Here is an 18214-nt window from a genome sequence, read left to right on the forward strand (position 1 = left end):
AATCAGAGCTCCCAGCTGGCACCTGATGAAGGGCAGAAATAGAGCCTTAAAAGCACCTCCTAGCCTTGCTTTTCTCCCTGGCAACGCTACTGGGCCTTGAGCCAGATGGGGGCTGAACCTCCCACCCTTTTTCTGCATGGAAAGAGATGCAAAACCCCAAAACAACCCCAAAAGCAACAACATCAGGTCTCTGCTCTGCGGAGAGCCGTGTTTATTCTGCCGCATGTGCTTCAGATTTTTGCTTAATGCTAATTCACATAAAATCCCTGTGAAGAAGAACCACCCATCTACACATATGGAAGCCGTCTCAGCACCAGTGATTGTCTGCAAGGGCCAGGAGTCAGAAAGCACAGCTCTAAACATCGGTGCGGATGAGTGGGAGAAGAGGCAGTTAAAAGGAGAAAACCACTGCCTGTAAATGGGCCGTTACTTCAATCACCCAATTAGGAACCCATGGGCTCTCTCCTGTGTTTCTTCTCAAGCAGCAGTATGATTAATTAAAGAAGAAACATCTCGGTGCTCCCGTCTGCCGCTCACCACGAACCAACGAACGCAAGCCATAAAATTATTATTAAAAAAGAGGAAAAAGCCCAGCCTGGCCACCACATCCACCATCAGGGCCATTGACGCCACAGATCAGGTGATGCTGCTCTCCTGACCACAACGCCGCGAGTGAGCCGGGCTACCTGCGCTGCTGTAGGCTTTCCTCTTCCTCCCTGTCCCTCCTCCTCTTCCTGCAGCTGCTCGAGGAGAGCCCGACTGCAGGGTGAGGGGATGGCTTCCAACGGCGTCTTCGATTCCTTCGCCTCCTACTCCTCCACTTTCCTGCGTGGTGAGTGCAGCAGGAAACGCTGCTGGGGTTGTGTTTGCTTATTGATCTTGTGAAGGAGCCAACCAGCACCGGGCCGTGCCGCAGCTTTGCTGCGCATCTCCTCTCCCTTCTCCTCGCCGGGGTGTTCTGTTGGTTTCCCCACGCGTTGCGCCGTTGCCGTCCTGGTGCAGGTTTGGTGTGTGGTTTCCTCCTGTTTGTTTTTTCCTTTTCCCACTGGTTGTGTTCCCGCTGGGAAATGGAGGGTCAGCAAGGAGGTTGCACTGTGCTGAGATCCATAGGATCGTTTGAGTTGGAGGACTCTTGCAGGTCATCTGGTTCGACCTCAATGCAGTGAACAGGGACACCCAGAGCTGCTCAGAGCCCCATCCCTTGTCCTGGGGTATCTGCAAGGATGGGGCAATTCCAAATGCTGCTCACAGGAGTGTGAATGCTGTGCAGGCGAGCTGCTGGGCATGCACTGGGTGATGTTCTTGATTTTGAAACCAGTGAGTGAAGGAACAGTGTGAGGAATCCAGGCTGCCCACAGCTCTTGCTGAGGAGCGTGGCTGCAAGATGTGGGATGAGGCCTTTTTGGGAGGATGCTCAATGCTTGTGAAGAGTTGGGCAGAGCTCTGTGAGCTGCTGCCTTTTGCCATCCTGGCTTTGCAGCTGTAGTTAAGGAGAACAAGCAAAATCTTGAGCTGATCAAGGCCAGGAAGACCCAGGTCCCGAGCAATGGTTCTGCAGATGGTTCGGTTGGACTGAAACTGAATAGAATGGGGCAGAGTGATCCCAAACCCATCCCTACTGAAGAAGCAGAACAGCAGATGCTGTAATTCAGTGGGGCCATCTGGCTACGTGACAAGAAATGCATCAGACATAGACCGGATTTTGGCCTATTTCTGAGAATACCAAACATTACGTGTGCTTTTGAGGCAGATCAATGGGGTCAGCTTGCAGAACCGAGAGGTTCCCTGTGTCCTCCTGAGCACTGCGTGTGGGGCAGGGACAGGAGGAGCCAGAGTTTGGCAAACAGACACACGGACCACATCTGTCCTGCTGCCCTGCACTCAGGGATGGTGCCACTACAGATGTGTCCTTTGTGCTCCATGGAGATAATTAAAGGCAGTCCCGTGGCAAGGAAATAAGAGAAGCTTATAAAAAACATTTGCATGGCTCTTTTTAAGCCGTACTTCTGCCTCCAAAGCCAGATGAAGTAGTGCTGAGGTTTAACTGAGCTTGCTCATTCAGACATAAAAAGAGAGCAAGAAACAGAACGATCACGTCTTGTATGCAATTTCCATACAAATAGGAACTCATAAAAGCAATAAACATCTTTGTTTCAAACATAATTTTTATTAAAAGGGGGAGGATTAAATGATTGCTCCAAGGATGGAATATGGACAAATGGTTTTCTTTGCGGAACTCAGAGCATCTTCTCCTGCACAGAACCATTAAGGTTGGAAAAGACCTGAAGCTCATTCAGTCCAAATGTTCACCTGCCACCAACACCACCCATTGATCATGTCCCCAAGTGCCACATCTCCATGGTCCTTGAACACCTCCAGGGATGGTGACCCCACCACTTCCCCAAGCATCCAGCGCCAACGCACTAACACTCTTTCAGAGAAGTCTTTCCTCACATCCAGCCTGAATCCCCAGCTTTGCACGCAGCTATGTGTGGGTGAGCACTGCAGAACAGCCATGAACGTTCACTTAAATGCCTCATGGCCATTTTGGATTCAACCCTATTCCTATTTTTTTGTTAACTTTTCTGGTAATATCCATGAAAATGGAGGTCTGTTTGCACAAACATTGAAGGAATGAAAAGAAAACCCCCCAGAGGTATCCCCTAGTTAGTCTCAAAACACTTTTTTTTGGTAAGAAAAAGTAGTTTTCTGCTCTCCAATGGTGTGGCCCATTGGGGGCCATCTAGGGAGTCTGAGCTGCATGCCGGGGCCATAAAGTCTGTGTTGTCTCCATTCATCCCCCCCTCCTGGGGAAGGCTGTTTGCTGCTCTGACTGCCTGTCAGAGGCTCTGCCTGTTCCAAGGACACCCTGCTGGCTCGTGGCATGTCTTTATTTTTTATTTTATTATTTTTTATATAATATATTTCTGTTTGTGTGTTTTGGGGTGAGGGAACGGGTATAAATCCATTGTCTTTCGTCACCTTGTTATGATCTAACGGGGGTAGGGAGACAGTGGCGTTTCCCTGTATTGAGCACTTTAATTCATGATGATTTCTTAGACTTGATCTCCTCTGATACGTCGTCAGCGTTTGCGGTCCACTGTTTTGGCCGCGTACAGTTTGGGAAACAAAGAACGAGCTGTGCGTTTGGATCCACACATGGTTGGCATTAGGAGCAAGAATGTGACTTCCCATCTGAAGCAGTGAGGCTGAGCCACGGCCACGCTGTAAATATCCCCAAATGGAGCTGATAGCAGGAGCACATGGAGCAGCCCAGTGGGATGGCCCCGGGCTCAGCCTCGTGGCTTCACGTTCCCTTTTCCTCCTGTTGCGTGCTGCATTCACACCCAATTCTTCTTATGGCCACGTTCAGCCAAGGTGGGGAGAAAATGTCATTGTTGGGGTCGTGTTTGTTTGTTTGGGGTCATTGTTGCTGAAAATGGGCTGAACCAGCGCTCCCATCCCTTCTCTTCTGAGTGCTGAAGTCCCTTGGAAGCCTTGGTCATCCCTTCGGTCAGGGTTCCTTAGTGCTGTTTTTGGTAGTTTTTTGTTTTTTTTTTTTTCCATTTTAGAGCTCACACCACTTTCACACAACATTTCCTGTCCTGTGCAGAAAGCATCACTCAGTCTGAAAGTCAATGGTGTGAGCTGCAATGCCTTCCTGAGAAACCGCGCTGGATGCTGGAGCAAATGCTCTTCCCAGCCAAGTCTGGCTGGCTTTCAAAAGATTTAGTTTTAATTGTTGGCCAAAACCCATCAGCCTTGCCCTGTTTCTGGACCAACACGGATTTAGAGACAGGCTTTGTCAGTGTGCCCTTGGGGCACCTGGGCTTCTTCCATTGGCCTCTCGTATCCAATGTGGTGCATAACCACCATTCATCCTGGCTTTGCCCACCCCGTCGTGGGGTTGGGATTGCTGTGAGGTTGAGGGAGGCATTTTGTATTTTTCTATGCAATAAGACGAGAAAAATTCCTCTGTGCTCATGCAAGATGTCTGCAGTGGGAGTGGGACACTGTGGGGGTCTCCTGGGGGGGGCTTCAACCGCAGCATCCTCCTTGGCTCTTCCATTTCTGAAAATCCTTTAAATTTTATTTTCTTATTTATTCTTTTTTTTTTTTTTTTTTTTAAGAGAGTGGGACAGTCAATGCGTCTGCAGTCTGGGGGTATTTTCCATAACATAAACATATTAAAAGAAAAGGGAAAATAAAAAGAAACAATGATTTTCCATTCCCGCTGGAAGAAGCGAGTGCCTTTGGAACATGAGGAATGGATTACACAAGCTATTGTAAAATAAAATATAAAAACAACCAAAATAGGAGAAGGCAGAGAGATTGTTTTTTAAAGAAGAAGCCGTCCTCAGTGGGGAAGGGAGACAGAAAAATGTGCTTTTTTCAACAGTCCCTGTTCTGCGGGAGGGACCTGCAGGAGCCCAACCTCTGCCTTTGAGATGGCCAAATCCTGGATGGGAGGGCTGCAGAGGAGAGGCTCTGGGTCCATATTTCAGTTTGGGAAGACAAGGGTTGGGCAGGACGTTTTTTGTCAGTTGTGTGTGTTTGTCTGTTATATCAGGCTGTGATTTCACAACGCAGCATGGTTTGTGTTAAAATAGCTCCTAAAGAAGTAAAAAAAAAAAAAAAAAAACCAACAATAAAATACGAAAACAAAACGGTAGGAATGATGTTAGCAGCACAACCCTGAACCTGTATCAGCCCTTGGACCAGAGTCTGCACTGGAGCCAAAGCCCTCCCAGCTCCTTGCACCCTCTGTACCTTCTGGGCCACAGCATGGGGATGGGCAGATGGGCTCCACGTGCCATTGGTGCCCGTGGTCACAACGTGGGGTGAGTTGGATGCTACAGATGGATGCATTTGCTTTCTGATCCCTGGGATGAGCACGTGGGTTGTTATGGGAGAGGCACGCTTGCTCCCTGCTGATCACTGCAGGGTCATCCCGTTACCAGCACAGTGGGGATGCATGGTGTGCTGCACTGCAGATGGATGCTTGATCCCATGCATAGAAAGCTGCAGTGGTCACTTCTTTGCAACCTGGCAGGTGTGAAGCTGCAGATGTGGGCTGTGCTGTTCCCTTTAAACTCAAAGCATATGCATTGAGATCATTCCGGGACGGAGCACAGTGCCATGGTTTTGGTGACTCGAAGTCAGGAATAAACTGCTTAGTGGGGATTTGTGCCATTTTCCCTCATTAGGAGAGGGTGAAAGCGTTGGCCAGGGAATTTAAAGAGTAAATCAGATGTGCTGTTCCAGGATTAAGCCCTTGTTCCTCAGCTCCTTTGTACCACGGCTGCATTTTACTGCCCGCTTTTGTGCCCAATTACCTTCAACCCTATAATTAAACACCTCCTTTCATTAACCCTGGGTCATTTTGGCAAATCTCACAAAAGGAGCAAACCCACCACTTTTTCCATGAGCTCAGCCCAAGTGCCAGCCCGGGCAGCAGCAGCCCCGGCCCCAAGCATGGCGGTGGGGCTGCAGCCAGGTCCCTATTGGGGTGGTGAGGATTGCTCTGGCACCGTCCCCACCTCCCACATCAAAGCCCCAACCTTGAGAGCTCCACTGGCATTAAAGTCCCAAGCATGTGCTTCAAGCTCTCCCTGCCTCTGCAGCTTACAGGGGCCTCTAAGTGGCACAGCATGTCAGACCCTCATTTGCTCCACATTAGTGCAGCCTGTTTATTATTGCACCTTGAGCTGGGCACGGAGCTGCACTTCCCTTGTTTGTTTTATTTTCCCCCCTAAAATTCATGGGTCTGTTCCTTGTTAGCTCTGCTTTGCCAGCTCTCCCCTGGTGGAGCTGTGTGTGGCAGCTCCTGGGATGGCAAACAGGGGCTTCACTGCTTTTGCAGACGCTGGGGTGGATGGAACCCATTGGCACAGGCTTCTTTATGTCATTTGGGTCTGTTTGTGTCAGAGTTGCAAAGGTGTTTTGTGATCTATGAGAGATGAAGAGGGCGGTTGGGAGACCTGAAGGCGCTGAGAGCCAAATCTGTGTGCTTCAATCCTCAGCTCTCCCACTTGCTGCTCTCCCCATTCATCGCCTTCCTTAGGTCAGTGGGGGAACAGACACCAATGAAACAGTTCCTGGTTTGCCCAACCAGCACGGGATAGCCTCAGCTTTGAGAAACAAGGTCGGACCTGACAGGCTGGAAAAAAAATGGGTTTGGTTAATGTTGAAGAAGGGAGGAGGTGAGGCACTGGCACTGCTGCACAGCACTGTGGGTGCTCCATCCCTGGAGGTGCCCAAGGCCATGGATGGGGCCCTGGGCAGCCTGAGCTGGTGGGGACACCCAACCCATGGCAGGGCTTGGAACTGGAGTATCTTTGAGGTCTCCTCCAACCTCAGCCATTCTGTGACTCCATGGCAGGGCTGTGATGATGGGCTGGGTTGGGATGCGCTCCTGCAATGGGGAATTCACACTTTGTGTCCCCAGACTTTGGATGCAGACATTCCACCGCCCATCCCCACCACCTCACCATGGCTGTGGCTGCATTTCAGTGGGAGAGCAAAGCCAGTGAGACATCAAAAGCCCCAATCCTGCGAGAACGCAATCCCACTGACATAAATGGAAGTTGAGAGCGCTCGCTGTTGGCAGGGTTGGCTCATACGTGCATGTTTGATCGGCACAGCAGATTGAAATGTCAAGAATGTGAGCCTGCTGGGGCTCGCACTGCTTTCCTTGAAGGAGCATCACCCCAATGGGGGTCGGGTGCTCCTCGAGGCCAGATATGGGGCAGCGGTGTGGAGCAGGTTGTGATGCGGGGGATGGCACAAACACCATCGCTGCTGCTCTGCAGATGGAAGCTGCAGCACTTGCTGGAGCCCACGAGCAACTTGTCCGGGGTCCTTGGGGAAGGCTGCGGTGAAGCTGCGAATTGAACCCAGACAACTTGCTTCCTCCGCCAATGTCTTGTCCCGGAGCCCGCGCTTCCTGCCAGCAAGGGCCCTCTGTTCAGTTTTAGGAGAAAATGTAAAAATATTCTCCAAAACCACACGAGCTCTTCCAGTTTTGGAGGTTCAGGCAGTCCCTTCAGCCAGATGCAGAATGGCTCCGGCCCAAGGAAACAGCTGAGGTTGCGTTTCACAGATAAGATCCCCGCTCTCCCCGCAGAGCTGGCTGCTCATGCGAGACCCAAAGCCACGACCGAGTTGTCTGGACAAGTTCTCCATTTCTCTGGGTTCCAGCCCTAACCTGCTGCTGAACCGCTTTGCTTCCCGGCCCGCGGCCTCGGCCGTGTCAGACAGCTGACCCAGGCAGACAGACAGCTCCAAACTGCTGAGAAACTTCTGCAAAAAGGAGCTCATTGCAGGGCTGGAGGCAGCGGTTCCCTTCCCAAGCTGCAGGAGATGGATGTGCAGCAAACAGTGACTTAACAACATCCCCTAAGCAGCGCTGCACTTGATTTATCTGAATTCATAGCCAGAAACCAGAAAAGTACCTTCTGTGTAGCTGTATGTTTGTGACTAATTCCATTCAAGCCAGGGGGGTTTTTTTGTTGGGTGCCTGCATAGGGCGAGGTGTGGTCTGAGCCCGCTTTGGGGTTTCTTTTCTGCAGCCATTCTACACCATCCCACTTAGCAGCCAAGGGGGGGGGTGGGTTGTTGGCAGTGAGAATCTCCACTAGAAATACGAACAGAGAGCATTTGCACCGGAAAAAATAATCCGAGGAAGGAGCAGAAGCTGTGCTGCCCAAAGCCCTTCGAGTCAGAGCTGTCCGACCGCAGCCCCGCTGTGACATCGCAGTGACAGCGCAGCACCCGGCCTTATTCGTAGAAGTGAAACTGGTGAATAATTGCAGAAAGCAAACCAGCCTGGAAAACAAAAACCAAAAAACAACAACAACAAAAAAAACGGTCTGAGCGTGAAGGACAATTTGCTATTGGAAGCACAGGGCGGTTTTCTCTGAATGACTTCGCTGTGTGTTGGCCACTGACGGCTGTCTGAGGTAGAGCTGTGTCACTGGTGGGGAAATGCCACTGCAGAATGCCACAGTCTGTGGACGTGGCCAAGAGCAGGAGCTGATCCCATGGGGATGAGGAACAATTTGTGCAGGAGAAGCTGCTCATTTTGTGCAAAAAAGGCCAACGTGTTGCAAGGAAGCGTGCAGGGCGTGATCATGGCAGTGGCATTGCAAAGGGGTTCTATGTGCATCACCTGCCCTAAGCTATGGGGTGGCATTACTGAGCTGCTCGCCCGTGACTTCACTCTTCCTTTGTAACTGATGTGATCTGCAGGGAATGGCTGAGAGCTGTGATTCTGAGTGCATGTGACATCTCCTTGGGGGTTTGGTGTGTCCCCAGTGTAGGTGTATCACCAGGTGGGACAGCCCCCTGTGCTCAGCACTGTCCTTGGGAGGACCCCAGAAATGTGGGGGTGCTGGGCGAGCAGCTTGAGCTGCAACATCGACCGGAGGCAGCAACAAAATGCAGAGAGCTGGGAGCTGCCCCTGGGGCCAAGCTGATGCTCGCAGGCAGCAGTCTGCTCGTGCTGCACTGAACAACACACAGCGGGGTGCAGAGATGTGCTGCTGCCCTCCTGTTGCACTCCTGCAGCCGGACGTGACCTGCTTGCCGCGCACCTTGCAGCTTCTTCAGGCTCCACTGCTGCAATCTGTCTGTGCTTCCTGTCTGCCACCTCTGCTTTTTTTTTGCTTTGGTGAGGCTTTTCCAAACTGTTCTCTTGCTGGATGACCACCACCACTCTGTGCTTGTGCAGCTAACTGCAGCCATCTGCCTGCAGACAGGTGGGGAAACCCTCACCTGGATGAAAGCAGTTGGGTTGGGCTTGCTGACAAACCGCGTATTCCTGGAGCAGCTCCTGCAATGTGCATCCCTCCCAGCTGCTGGCTCTGTGCATCGGGGTTCTGCCCAACCCAGGCAGCAATTCCCTGCTGGGAGCGGATGGGGAAAAGCAGGTGGTGGGGAAGAGGGCCGGACGTGGTCGAAATTTAGGGGAAGCTCTCCCATCTCCAGCACGAGGATATTCCAGGAAGGGCTTTGGAAATTAACAAAGCTGCTGCAAGGTATCTCTGCTGCCCAGGGGTCAGCAGGGTGAGGGAGCAGGAGCCCACCATGCACTGTGGAATGATGCACAGGGCCACCACAGAGAGCTGCTCTGTTGGCTGCCTGCTTGAAGGGCTGCGGGGTGCCCGTGGGGCAAGCAGAGCAGGTTCCCTGTGCAACGCTGATGTCCTGCAGAGAAGCTACAGCTTAGCCATGGCATGTTTGCACCTGCCTCTAAAGCTGGTTTTGTCAAGATGTAGCACTGAGATGCTCTACCAGACCTGAGCCAAGAGAGACGAGAGTTCCAACCAGCGCCTGCTGTGCACCGCCAGCCCCCCCGCCGTCCCTGAGCCCCCCTGTCTGCACCAACCCCAGGGGGATTCCCAGCCAGCACAGCCCCAAGACAGCAACAGCTGAGCCTGCAGCCCGAGCACGGCCTGCAGTGGGGATGTAGGTGAGAGTGGGGAACGTGAGCACTTCCCAGCGGCCGCTTTCTCTCTGCTCACATCCAACTTCCCCAGCAGCCCGGGGGGAGCACCGCACGCCCGTCTGATGCCCAGCATCACAGCATGCGTTGGGAAATGCGTGCAGGGAAACACCACTGCACGCTCGGCACAGGGAGAGGGTGCTGCCCTTCCGTGACAGCCGCTCTCCTCGAGCTCACAAATCACACTGTGCTTTTTTTTTTTGCATCGGCCCCGCCGTACTTTTCTCGCCGTCATGTGCCTTTCGGTTCCGCTTTCCACCATCCAGACGTTTCCCCTTTTTCTTTCCTTTGGAATTTTTTTTATTTCTCCCCGTCGTGCTGTGAGGTTATGAAGGGCTCCGGGCAGCGCGTCCATCCCATGGTTCCTCTGGTTGGGAACGGGTGAGACATGTCCTCCATCTCCATAGGGTCACATCCCTCAAAGCCCCTCCAAAACAAACAAGACCCCCGCCAGAGACTCCAACAGCTCTGAATAAAGCCCTGTGCTTCCAGTTGTTACCCACCTTGGGGCGTTTTTGGAGATGGGATGTCCTCAGGTGCTCCGTAACCTTTGCATGAATGGATCCTTTTCTCTGCATAAGCACATTCTTAAAGGAACATCAGGCTTTCATTCTCCACTTCAACCATCGCGCTTCTCTGTTCACTTGTTTAAATCAAGCATAAAGCTCTGACTGTTCTTTGAATATTTATGACCAGTTTTTATCTCATGCCATGCATACAAAACATACTTGATTTCTTTCCTAAAAGTTTTTTTCAAGTGCAAAGTTTTAAAAACATGTGGCTTTTATTGCAGGCAGGAATGAATAACAGCATTCCACCAGTAACCACATTAAATGGAACAGTAATATTCATATGCGTAAGGGCAAAAGCTGTCTTGTTTCCTATTTGCAGTTGAACTCTGAAATTAATTAAGAACTAAAAGGATCTGACAGTCATTAGGATCTTTTAAAGAAGGAGTGGAAGTGGCAGATGGGACCCATGCTCACAAGGCTCTGCCATGCACTATCAATAGCACTGAGGATGAGCGCCCCGGACACGCTCTTCATTGCTGCCATTGTGGGGAGAAGAGAATCGTGGTTCTGAACAATGTAGAACGGTGCTTTCATGACTTCAGAACCACAGGATTCACGTCAATGGCCCTCGTGCTCCTCTGTGCATCACAGCCCATCCTGTCTGGGTGTGCATGGGTGTGTGGGTGTTGGTGCTGCACATGGCGCCTGCAGGATGGTGCAAGGAGAGAAGTGCATCCTGGCTCTCATTGCATGCTCTGTGCCAACAGCAGCAGCATTGCTGAGGCTGCACCCTGCAGCACAGTGCACAGCAATGACCAAAACCCTCCCCGGACAGTGTGGAGGGAATTTCACATTGAATTTCACATTGAATTTCACACTGAATTTCCGAAGTGATGGCATTTTGGGCCCAAGCTCCCAGCATTGCCTTCCTCCTCCTCCAGCTGCTCCGTGTGAGGATCCTGCCTGATCCAAGGCTGCTGCTGCAGACAGCGAGGTGTGATGGGGTTAATGGATGTCCCCGCTCAGGTTTTGGTGGCAGCTGTGGCCGTGGCAGCAGGTGCTGCAGGCATCGGGTACCCACTGTCCCCAGGGCACAGCGGCCACGTGGCAGAGCCTGGTGCAGCCCCGCTGGTGCCATCAGCAGGACGGGGCACACAGCTGGTCCCAGCCCTCCCAGTGAGTTCTGTCTGGGGCAGACGCTGCCTTTTCTCCCCACAGTTTCCCCCTATTTCTTCCCCCGAGCGCCGCAGCTTCCCTCCTGCAAGATCCTCCAGTTGCAGCTCCCGTAATTGCCTCGAGAGAAACCCGTTTTGTCGGTGACACTCAGGGGTTAAAACTGTCACCATCGCACACCCCATTGGATCGAGCATCTGCTGTTTGATTTATGAATGAATAGCACGCTCCCTCCCTGCATGCTGCTCTCAGATCCCCATCCCTTCCCTACAAAACAGATCCAGACACCCGCATGGCCCTACTGAGCACTGTGCTCCTGAGACAGAGTTTGCGATGAATTTTTAATAGAAAGCTTCCTATAAGGCCCTGCACCCGTCAAAGCGAGAGGCTCTGCTGCTAAATAGCAGCTCAAATGAATTACCAACTACAGAGGAGGCTGTGAGGGAAGCAAATCCTAACAAGTAATGATTTAAAGAGCCGCTGACCTCCCCGCAATGTGAACGGGAGCATCAGTGCCATGAGGAAGTGTGGGGCCACAAAATGAAGCACTGGGTTGTGGGGGTGAGTCCACCTCCATTGCTCTGAAGGGGAAAAAGCCAATGGGGGAGGACAGAGGGTGGCTGTAGGGTGGCTGCTGGGGATGGGCAGGATGCAGCAACTTGTGCACCTGGGAATACTCCCCCCCCGGGGACCGACTTCTGGTATTTGGGGGTGGCATTTACTTATATAGCACCTTGAGGACACGGAGGTGACGAAACTGGTATAAAAAGGGATTGGAGAACTTTGTGGGCAGCAGGGCTGTGTGTGGGCACTGATCTCTGTCGCACCTGGGCGAGGAGGGAACAGCAGTTGGATGGAATGAAGGAAGCACCCAGGGTTGTGTCCTCTCTCTGAACAGCATCGCCACTCCTCACTGAAAGGTGCAGTGAGTTGGGCCAGACAAAATGCATTTGCATAAAGCTTAATGAAAGGCAAGAGCCTTCTAGGGAGGGCAGCGCTCAGCCAGCCCTGCGCACAGCCGTGTGTCACCGCACCAGCAGCTGTGAAACCCCCGAGGATTTCCCAGGGGTGTACAGAAGGGCTGAGACCCACTGTGGGATGGGGCTGCCCCATAGGACATGGGTTGCCCTATGCGAGCTCCCTGCCCTATTTGAGAACATCAGCTCCACATCGGGTGCTCAGGCCTTTCCTGGACACCCATGGATGGATCATCTTCTCACTCGGTGGCTGCTGTGAAGAGGAAGGGAAGCGGGTGGGGAGCAGGTTGGGAGGAAGGGGCCGAGGTGACGCACTACGGCTTGTGCAGGGATGTGGGCTTTTAGGCAGAGCCACTTTAAAGGCAGGTTCCCAGCAGGACAGGAAAAAAAGAGACAGGAAAGGAAGGAAATGTAAAGCCACTAAACCTGGAACCGAGCATCGTGCTGACCCCAGGCACTGTGCCTCGCTGCAGCGATGTTCCCTTTGCCCCACTGCACCGGCTCCGTCGGTCCCGTCTGCTCCCTTTGCCCGACCGCTCCGGTGATGGAGAACAGGTGGGAAACCTCCGTGCCACCTCTCCACCCGCAGCCTCGGGATGGGCCCGTTAGGGGTGTGTGGAGGGGAACGGAGGGCTGAGGGAAGCCCAGGACCGCAGTTCCACCGCCTAAAGGCCGTAAGACGTGAACGGCAGCCAGCGAGAGCCGAGCGGGGGGTTCGCCGTGCCGGACCGCTGCCCCCTCCGCCCGCCCCGTCGCGGAACCGCGGCGCCAACGAGCGGCGCTTCGGCCGCACTGCAGCGCTGCCCGCCCGCGGGGCACTGCGCAGGCGCCGTGTGCCCCCCCCTCACGCTCACACCGTCTCCGTGCCACCCCCGGGGAATCCCACGGGGATCGGGGACGGGGGGGGGAACCGAACTTCGGCCAAGACCGGCCCTCCCGCAGCGTGTCCCGGGCTCGGGGAGGGGAGGGAGGAGGGAGAGCGTTCCCCTCCCCCCCGCCTCTAAACGGGGGCAGAAAATAGCGCTGAGCGCAGCGGTGCGCGGGGAGCTTTCCCCTAAAAAGGGCAGGAGAGCTGCGGGACGGGGCTTAAAGGGCGAGGGGACCTCCGCTCTTCCCGCACTGCTCCCTATTAACAGAACGTCTTAAAAAAAAAAAAAAAAGGCAAACAGAAAAAAGCAAACACGGGGTTATTTTTGTTTTCGTTCCTGTCCTCTGCTCGGCTCTGCGGGATGGGAGCGTGGCTCGGCCCCCTCCACGCGGTGCGGTTTGGGGAGAACAACGTTGTATTCGTTGACGGAGGAGCTCAGGGAAAGAAGTTTCAAAAGAAAAAAAAAAAAAAAAGAAGGGAAGTTGCGTTCTGCACCGCTCCCGACGTGTCCACAGCTGCGGGCCGCCCCGCCGGACTCCCTCAGACAGGGGCAGACGCTCCGTGTCCCCCCCAGGGCTGCCCCCCATCCGCCTCCGGCGCGTTTCTGCTCCCGGTTCGGCGTTGCCACGAAGAGACCGACGGCTCCATTTCGTTCCCGCATACGCGGTCGCTTCGCTAACGACTGCGGTGGGGTCTGGCCGTGCCCACTGCCGCAGCTCCCGCAGAGCGCTGCGGACGCCCCGGGACCGCCGTAGAGTGGAGGCGGTGTCCGGAGGCGGAGAACAGCAGCTCTCCCCGCCCCGCGACGGCTGAGCTACAGCGGGCGCACGGCCGGTGAGCGGCCCCCGAAACCCCGACGTGCGCTCCCTCAGCCCGTACGCACCGACGGGGCGGGACTCGGTAAGGCCTGGCCCACTTTATGGGCGGCAACGCCCCTTTCGGCACTGCCCACACCCCTCTGCCTCCCGGGAACCGGGCGGGGGGGGCAGGGGAACGGCCCTCCATTGGTGAGACTCCCCGTCACTCACGGCCGGCCCGCCCCCCCACCGGGGCCGGCAGTAAATACGGTGCCGGGCGGCGCGGCGGCACTGGGAGTTGCTGTCGGGGCCGCCCGGCGGAGGGGAGCAGCCAACAGCCCGGCCGCGACGTGGCTCTGCCGGGGCTCCGTGTTGCCGTTCCCCGGACGGGGCGGGCGGGACAGCGGCGAGGCCGCCGCAGGCGCTCCCTGGGGCCGGGAACGAGCAGCCCCCCGCACCGCCCCGCCGAGAACGGGGATCTACCGGGACGGGGCCCGGTTGCTCGCGGCGAGCCCCGCCGCTCTCCTCGCTCCCCCCGGCCGCGGCGGCGGCTCCTTGACGCCCTCCGTTGTGATGCGTATTCCCGTAGATCCGAGCACCAGCAGGCGCTTCACACCCCCCTCCACGGCGTTCCCCTGCGGTAAGATGGGAGAGAACAGCGGGGCGCTGGGGGCCGCCGCCGCGGGCGGTCGGGCGCGGCCCGAGGTGCGCTCCGTCGTGGACGTGCTGGCGGATCACGCCGGCGAATTGGTGCGCACCGACAGCCCCAACTTCTTGTGCTCCGTGCTGCCGTCCCACTGGAGGTGCAACAAGACGCTGCCCGTCGCTTTCAAGGTAAGGGGCGACTTTCTTGGGGGGGCTCCGGGTGCCGCTCCCCCCTCTGGCCACTTTCCCTCCGCCCCTCTCGCTTTAACTCGCTCCTGACATCACCTTGAGGAGAACCGCTCTTATTATTTTTAATCAAGTCTCCGCGTTGCCCTCCGGTCACGGCATCTTAGATATTTCGTACAGTTAGGAGCTCTCAGGCAACTTTGAAGTGTAATGAGAGCGGAGGTTAATTACCTTTCCGGGAGAGAGAGAGAGAGAGGCAGGGACGGGAGAGCCGAGCCGCGAGCGGAGGGCGAAGCGCCGCAGCGACGGCACCGCGGTGCTTTCGGACGGGTCGGCCCGGGCCGGGGATGAGGAGCGGGTTCGGGGGCGGTTCCGAGGGACCCTACGGGACAGGGAGAGTCTGCAGTGCGGGGCCCGGCCCTGGGCACGTTCCTCCGCTGCGCCCCGAGTTCCGCAGCGCAGTTCTGTCGAATCGACCCCTCCCAGACAGTGGCTCCCCGCTGCTGCAGAGCAGAGCCTCGGCACTCTGGAGCCCCTCGCTGCTTTCTAACCTCGATTCTAAGCTCGCTTTTCCCTTCCCCTTCGTTTTTTTTTTTTTTTTTTTTTTTTAAATCTATCCTCGGGAACTCGAATTGCTTTTGGTTTTGCTTCGTCTTTGGGGAGGGGGAGGCGATCTCGAGGGGAGGAGAGCCGTGAAGCGGTTCGGCTCAGACCTCGGTCACCTCAGGCTGAATTCTCCTCGTCCTGCCCTCAGGTCGTGGCTCTCGGTGACGTCCCCGACGGGACGGTGGTGACGGTGATGGCGGGGAACGACGAGAACTACTCCGCGGAGCTCCGCAACGCCTCTGCCGTGATGAAAAACCAAGTGGCGAGGTTTAACGACCTCCGATTTGTCGGGAGAAGCGGCAGAGGTAGGTGTCGGCCGAGGAATGGTTGGTCATCCTGTTCGGGTTTTATTTTCTTCCAGGGGGGAAAAAAAAAGGAAGAAAGAAGGGGGAGGGAGTGAAGGGGAGTGAAGAAAGCTCTCTCTTTTTTTTTTTTTTTTTTTTTTTTTTTTATTTAACGGCGTTTTTCTTGCGAACCGATGGAGGCGGTTGTGTTGCTGCGGGGTGTGCAGGGAGGAACCCCCCAGCCCTGGCACCAAAGTGGTTCCTCAGAGGGTCGTTCGCACCTTCGGGGCTGCGGCGGTGCTCCGCTCCTCTCTGAGATGTTCGGGGGGGAGTTGGGGGAAGGGGCAAGAAAAAAAAACCCATTGCGAAGCTCGCGTGTGTTAAAGCAGCCCCTGGCCGGTGCGGGGCTGAAAGCCCCGATCTCAGTGCTGCGGAATTGAGGGAGATGCGGTGTCGGAGGAGTGGACCGCTCGTTGTTGACTGATGGAAATGGGGCGGTGCGGTTCTCCTGGGAAGAGCGGTGCGGGTGGGGTTGCGGGGAGATCCGTTCTTAACGCCGTGGGAGATGCGGGAGCCGAGCGGTGCCCTGTGGGAGAGGTGCACTTGTTTTCCCCGTGCTGTATGGGAAAGCAGAAGGGAGATGTTACCTTCTGGCTCTGTCATTTAGCCCCGCACCGATCTCAAGGAATGGTTTGTGACAGCAAACCATCCAGGAAATGAATCTGTGCCATCTCCAGAGCAGGACGAATCCCCTGCAAACAGCTGGAAGGAAATCCTTCCCCCCTCCCAGCCGCGTCCTACCTGAATTCCCGACAGCGTCAATAGCATTTCAGCATTTCATCACCAATAAACACTGCAGACTGAGCCACTTAATTCACTCCGAAGAGGAAAAAAAGCAGAATGCTACACATTAATGGCCATCTGGTAGCATTTTCTCAGTCTCTGGATGTACACATACGATGTCGGATATATTTTGACTTCTCTGCATTAATTAAAAGCAGTGATGTTAGGAATTATTTGCATGTAATAACTGTTTACTTGTTCCTCTTTATGAAACTTGAATAGTTTACATTCTTTCATACATTTCCTTTTTCCTGTTGGCTCCTTCTCCAAGTTGCCGTTTCTTTAAAAACTCCCCGCTTAACTGCTTGCAGGTTGATGGGCGGAAAATGTTTTTTCTTTTATGAATTAAGCTTTCATTTCTGCAATCAATTATTCCCTTCGGCTCTTTTCTTTCTGTTTTTTTGTTGTTGTTTCTTTTCTTTTTTCTTCCCCAAATTTCCAAACTCAGCCCAACCTCAGCTCTGCCTTTGGTTGCACTGGGAACTTTCCTGTTCTGCTCTGCCGTGTTGGAAGCGAGCAGCTTCCACATCTCTCCTTCCTCCCTCTGGTCCTCATTGCATCTTGAGGAGGAGCAAAGATCGGGGCTGTTTTCTTCTCTTGTTCTGGTCGGTGGTTGGGCTGTGCCTTCCCTCAAACCGAGGGGCTCTGAGGGGTATTTAATGCTCAGAATCGTTCCGGTTGGGTTTTTATCCCGGTTGCCGCTCTTACCTTCCTGTTTCATTCCTACAAGCCCGGCTCCGGCTTTGTTTCTATCGATGGAAATCTGAATTTACTGCCCGGTGTTTTGTTGGAGCAGAGCTCTGTGTGTCCGTTCGTGTAAATGCGGTGTGTGTGAAAACACGCCCAGGGGGTCACAGCGAGCTCTGTGCCCTCAAATCGGCCCCGGGAGATTCTCGATTTGCGATCTCTGAACGGTTCTGGGCGTTGTGTTCGCACCGGGGGCAGAAGCAGGAGCAGATCCGTACCCCCCGCCCCCCCCCATCCCCTCCCCATCGCCATCTCCATCTGTAAAACAGTAGGAGGGGACCTCGGGCATTGGGGGGTGGGGGGGGAGTTCGCTGTGCTCCAGCAGCCCGCTTTGCTGCTCGTACGGTGGTGCCCAAACGAAAGCCGGGGTTGGAGGGGGGGGTAGGGGGGGGGTGCGGTGCCCCCCGGGGAGCCCCATTGAGGGGCCGGGGTGCGGGACGGAGCTGGAAGCGGCCGTCGGGGCCGGGAGCGGTGAATGGAGGAGGAGGAGGAGGAACGTCAGCCCGGGTTTCCCGAGAAGGAGAGAAATGAGTTCAAAACGGTGCTGAGTAATAATGGTCGTTTTTAATTCGTGGGAGGGATTTTTGAGAGCCGGTAGAGAGGCAGGAGGGTCGCAGCCGTCGTTGTGTGAGAGGACATCAAAATGCGGGGAAAAGATCACCTGGAGAAGGAGCATCAATTTAACGACAACAACCAAAAAAAGGAATAATAAATAAATCCGAGCCGGCAGAGCCAGCAAGGAGCTGCAGCTCTGCTCGGGGACTCGCAACCAACCGATGCCCTTCTCCACGTGAAAATACCTCTTAAAATAATGTTCCTTAATAGCCCTCACCCGTGCGCTCGGGTTCCACAGCTCCGCTCCCGTCGGCTTTTTTGTGGACGCGGTTTGCGCGGATCCCGGCGCTCCGCGGGTGCGGTGGGGCTGCGGAGCGCGTCCGAAGTGAGGGCTGGGGGTGGGGAGGACGCGAGGGGGGACGACGACACAATTCCTTCTTATGTAGAGAATGAACTGAAAGCGCTGCTTGGTGCTGTTCTGCGGGTTGGGGTTTTTGCAGAGCCGCTTCTGCAGGG

At 54.8% G+C, this 18214-nt stretch overlaps 1 protein-coding gene and 1 long non-coding RNA gene across 3 annotated transcripts in view; one reads left to right on the top strand and one right to left on the bottom strand.

Moving 5' to 3' along the window:
* The first annotated feature begins 707 nt into the window (after window positions 1–707).
* Window positions 708–18214, top strand: part of RUNX3 (RUNX family transcription factor 3) — a 43496-nt gene continuing 25989 nt past the window's right edge. The window contains exons 1-3 of one of the 2 annotated variants that reach the window (XM_085208661.1): window positions 708–832; window positions 14422–14666; window positions 15418–15574. In XM_085208661.1, coding sequence (XP_085064787.1) covers window positions 775–832; window positions 14422–14666; window positions 15418–15574 — 460 coding nt within the window. In that variant the 5' untranslated portion in view covers window positions 708–774. Of the gene's footprint in view, window positions 833–14421; window positions 14667–14744; window positions 14994–15417; window positions 15575–18214 lie in introns of those variants that run through there. The other variant, XM_085208662.1, reaches the window with a different exon arrangement.
* Window positions 15693–17348, bottom strand: LOC146542801 (uncharacterized). The gene is made up of 2 exons (XR_014879600.1): window positions 16355–17348; window positions 15693–16170 (listed from the first exon to the last, which is right to left on the bottom strand). It is a non-coding gene; the product is annotated as an uncharacterized LOC146542801 (long non-coding RNA).

This window comes from Meleagris gallopavo, chromosome 25 (genome assembly GCF_905368555.1).
Source record: "Meleagris gallopavo chromosome 25, MGAL_WU_HG_1.1, whole genome shotgun sequence".
Classification (NCBI taxonomy): Eukaryota; Metazoa; Chordata; class Aves; order Galliformes; family Phasianidae; genus Meleagris; species Meleagris gallopavo.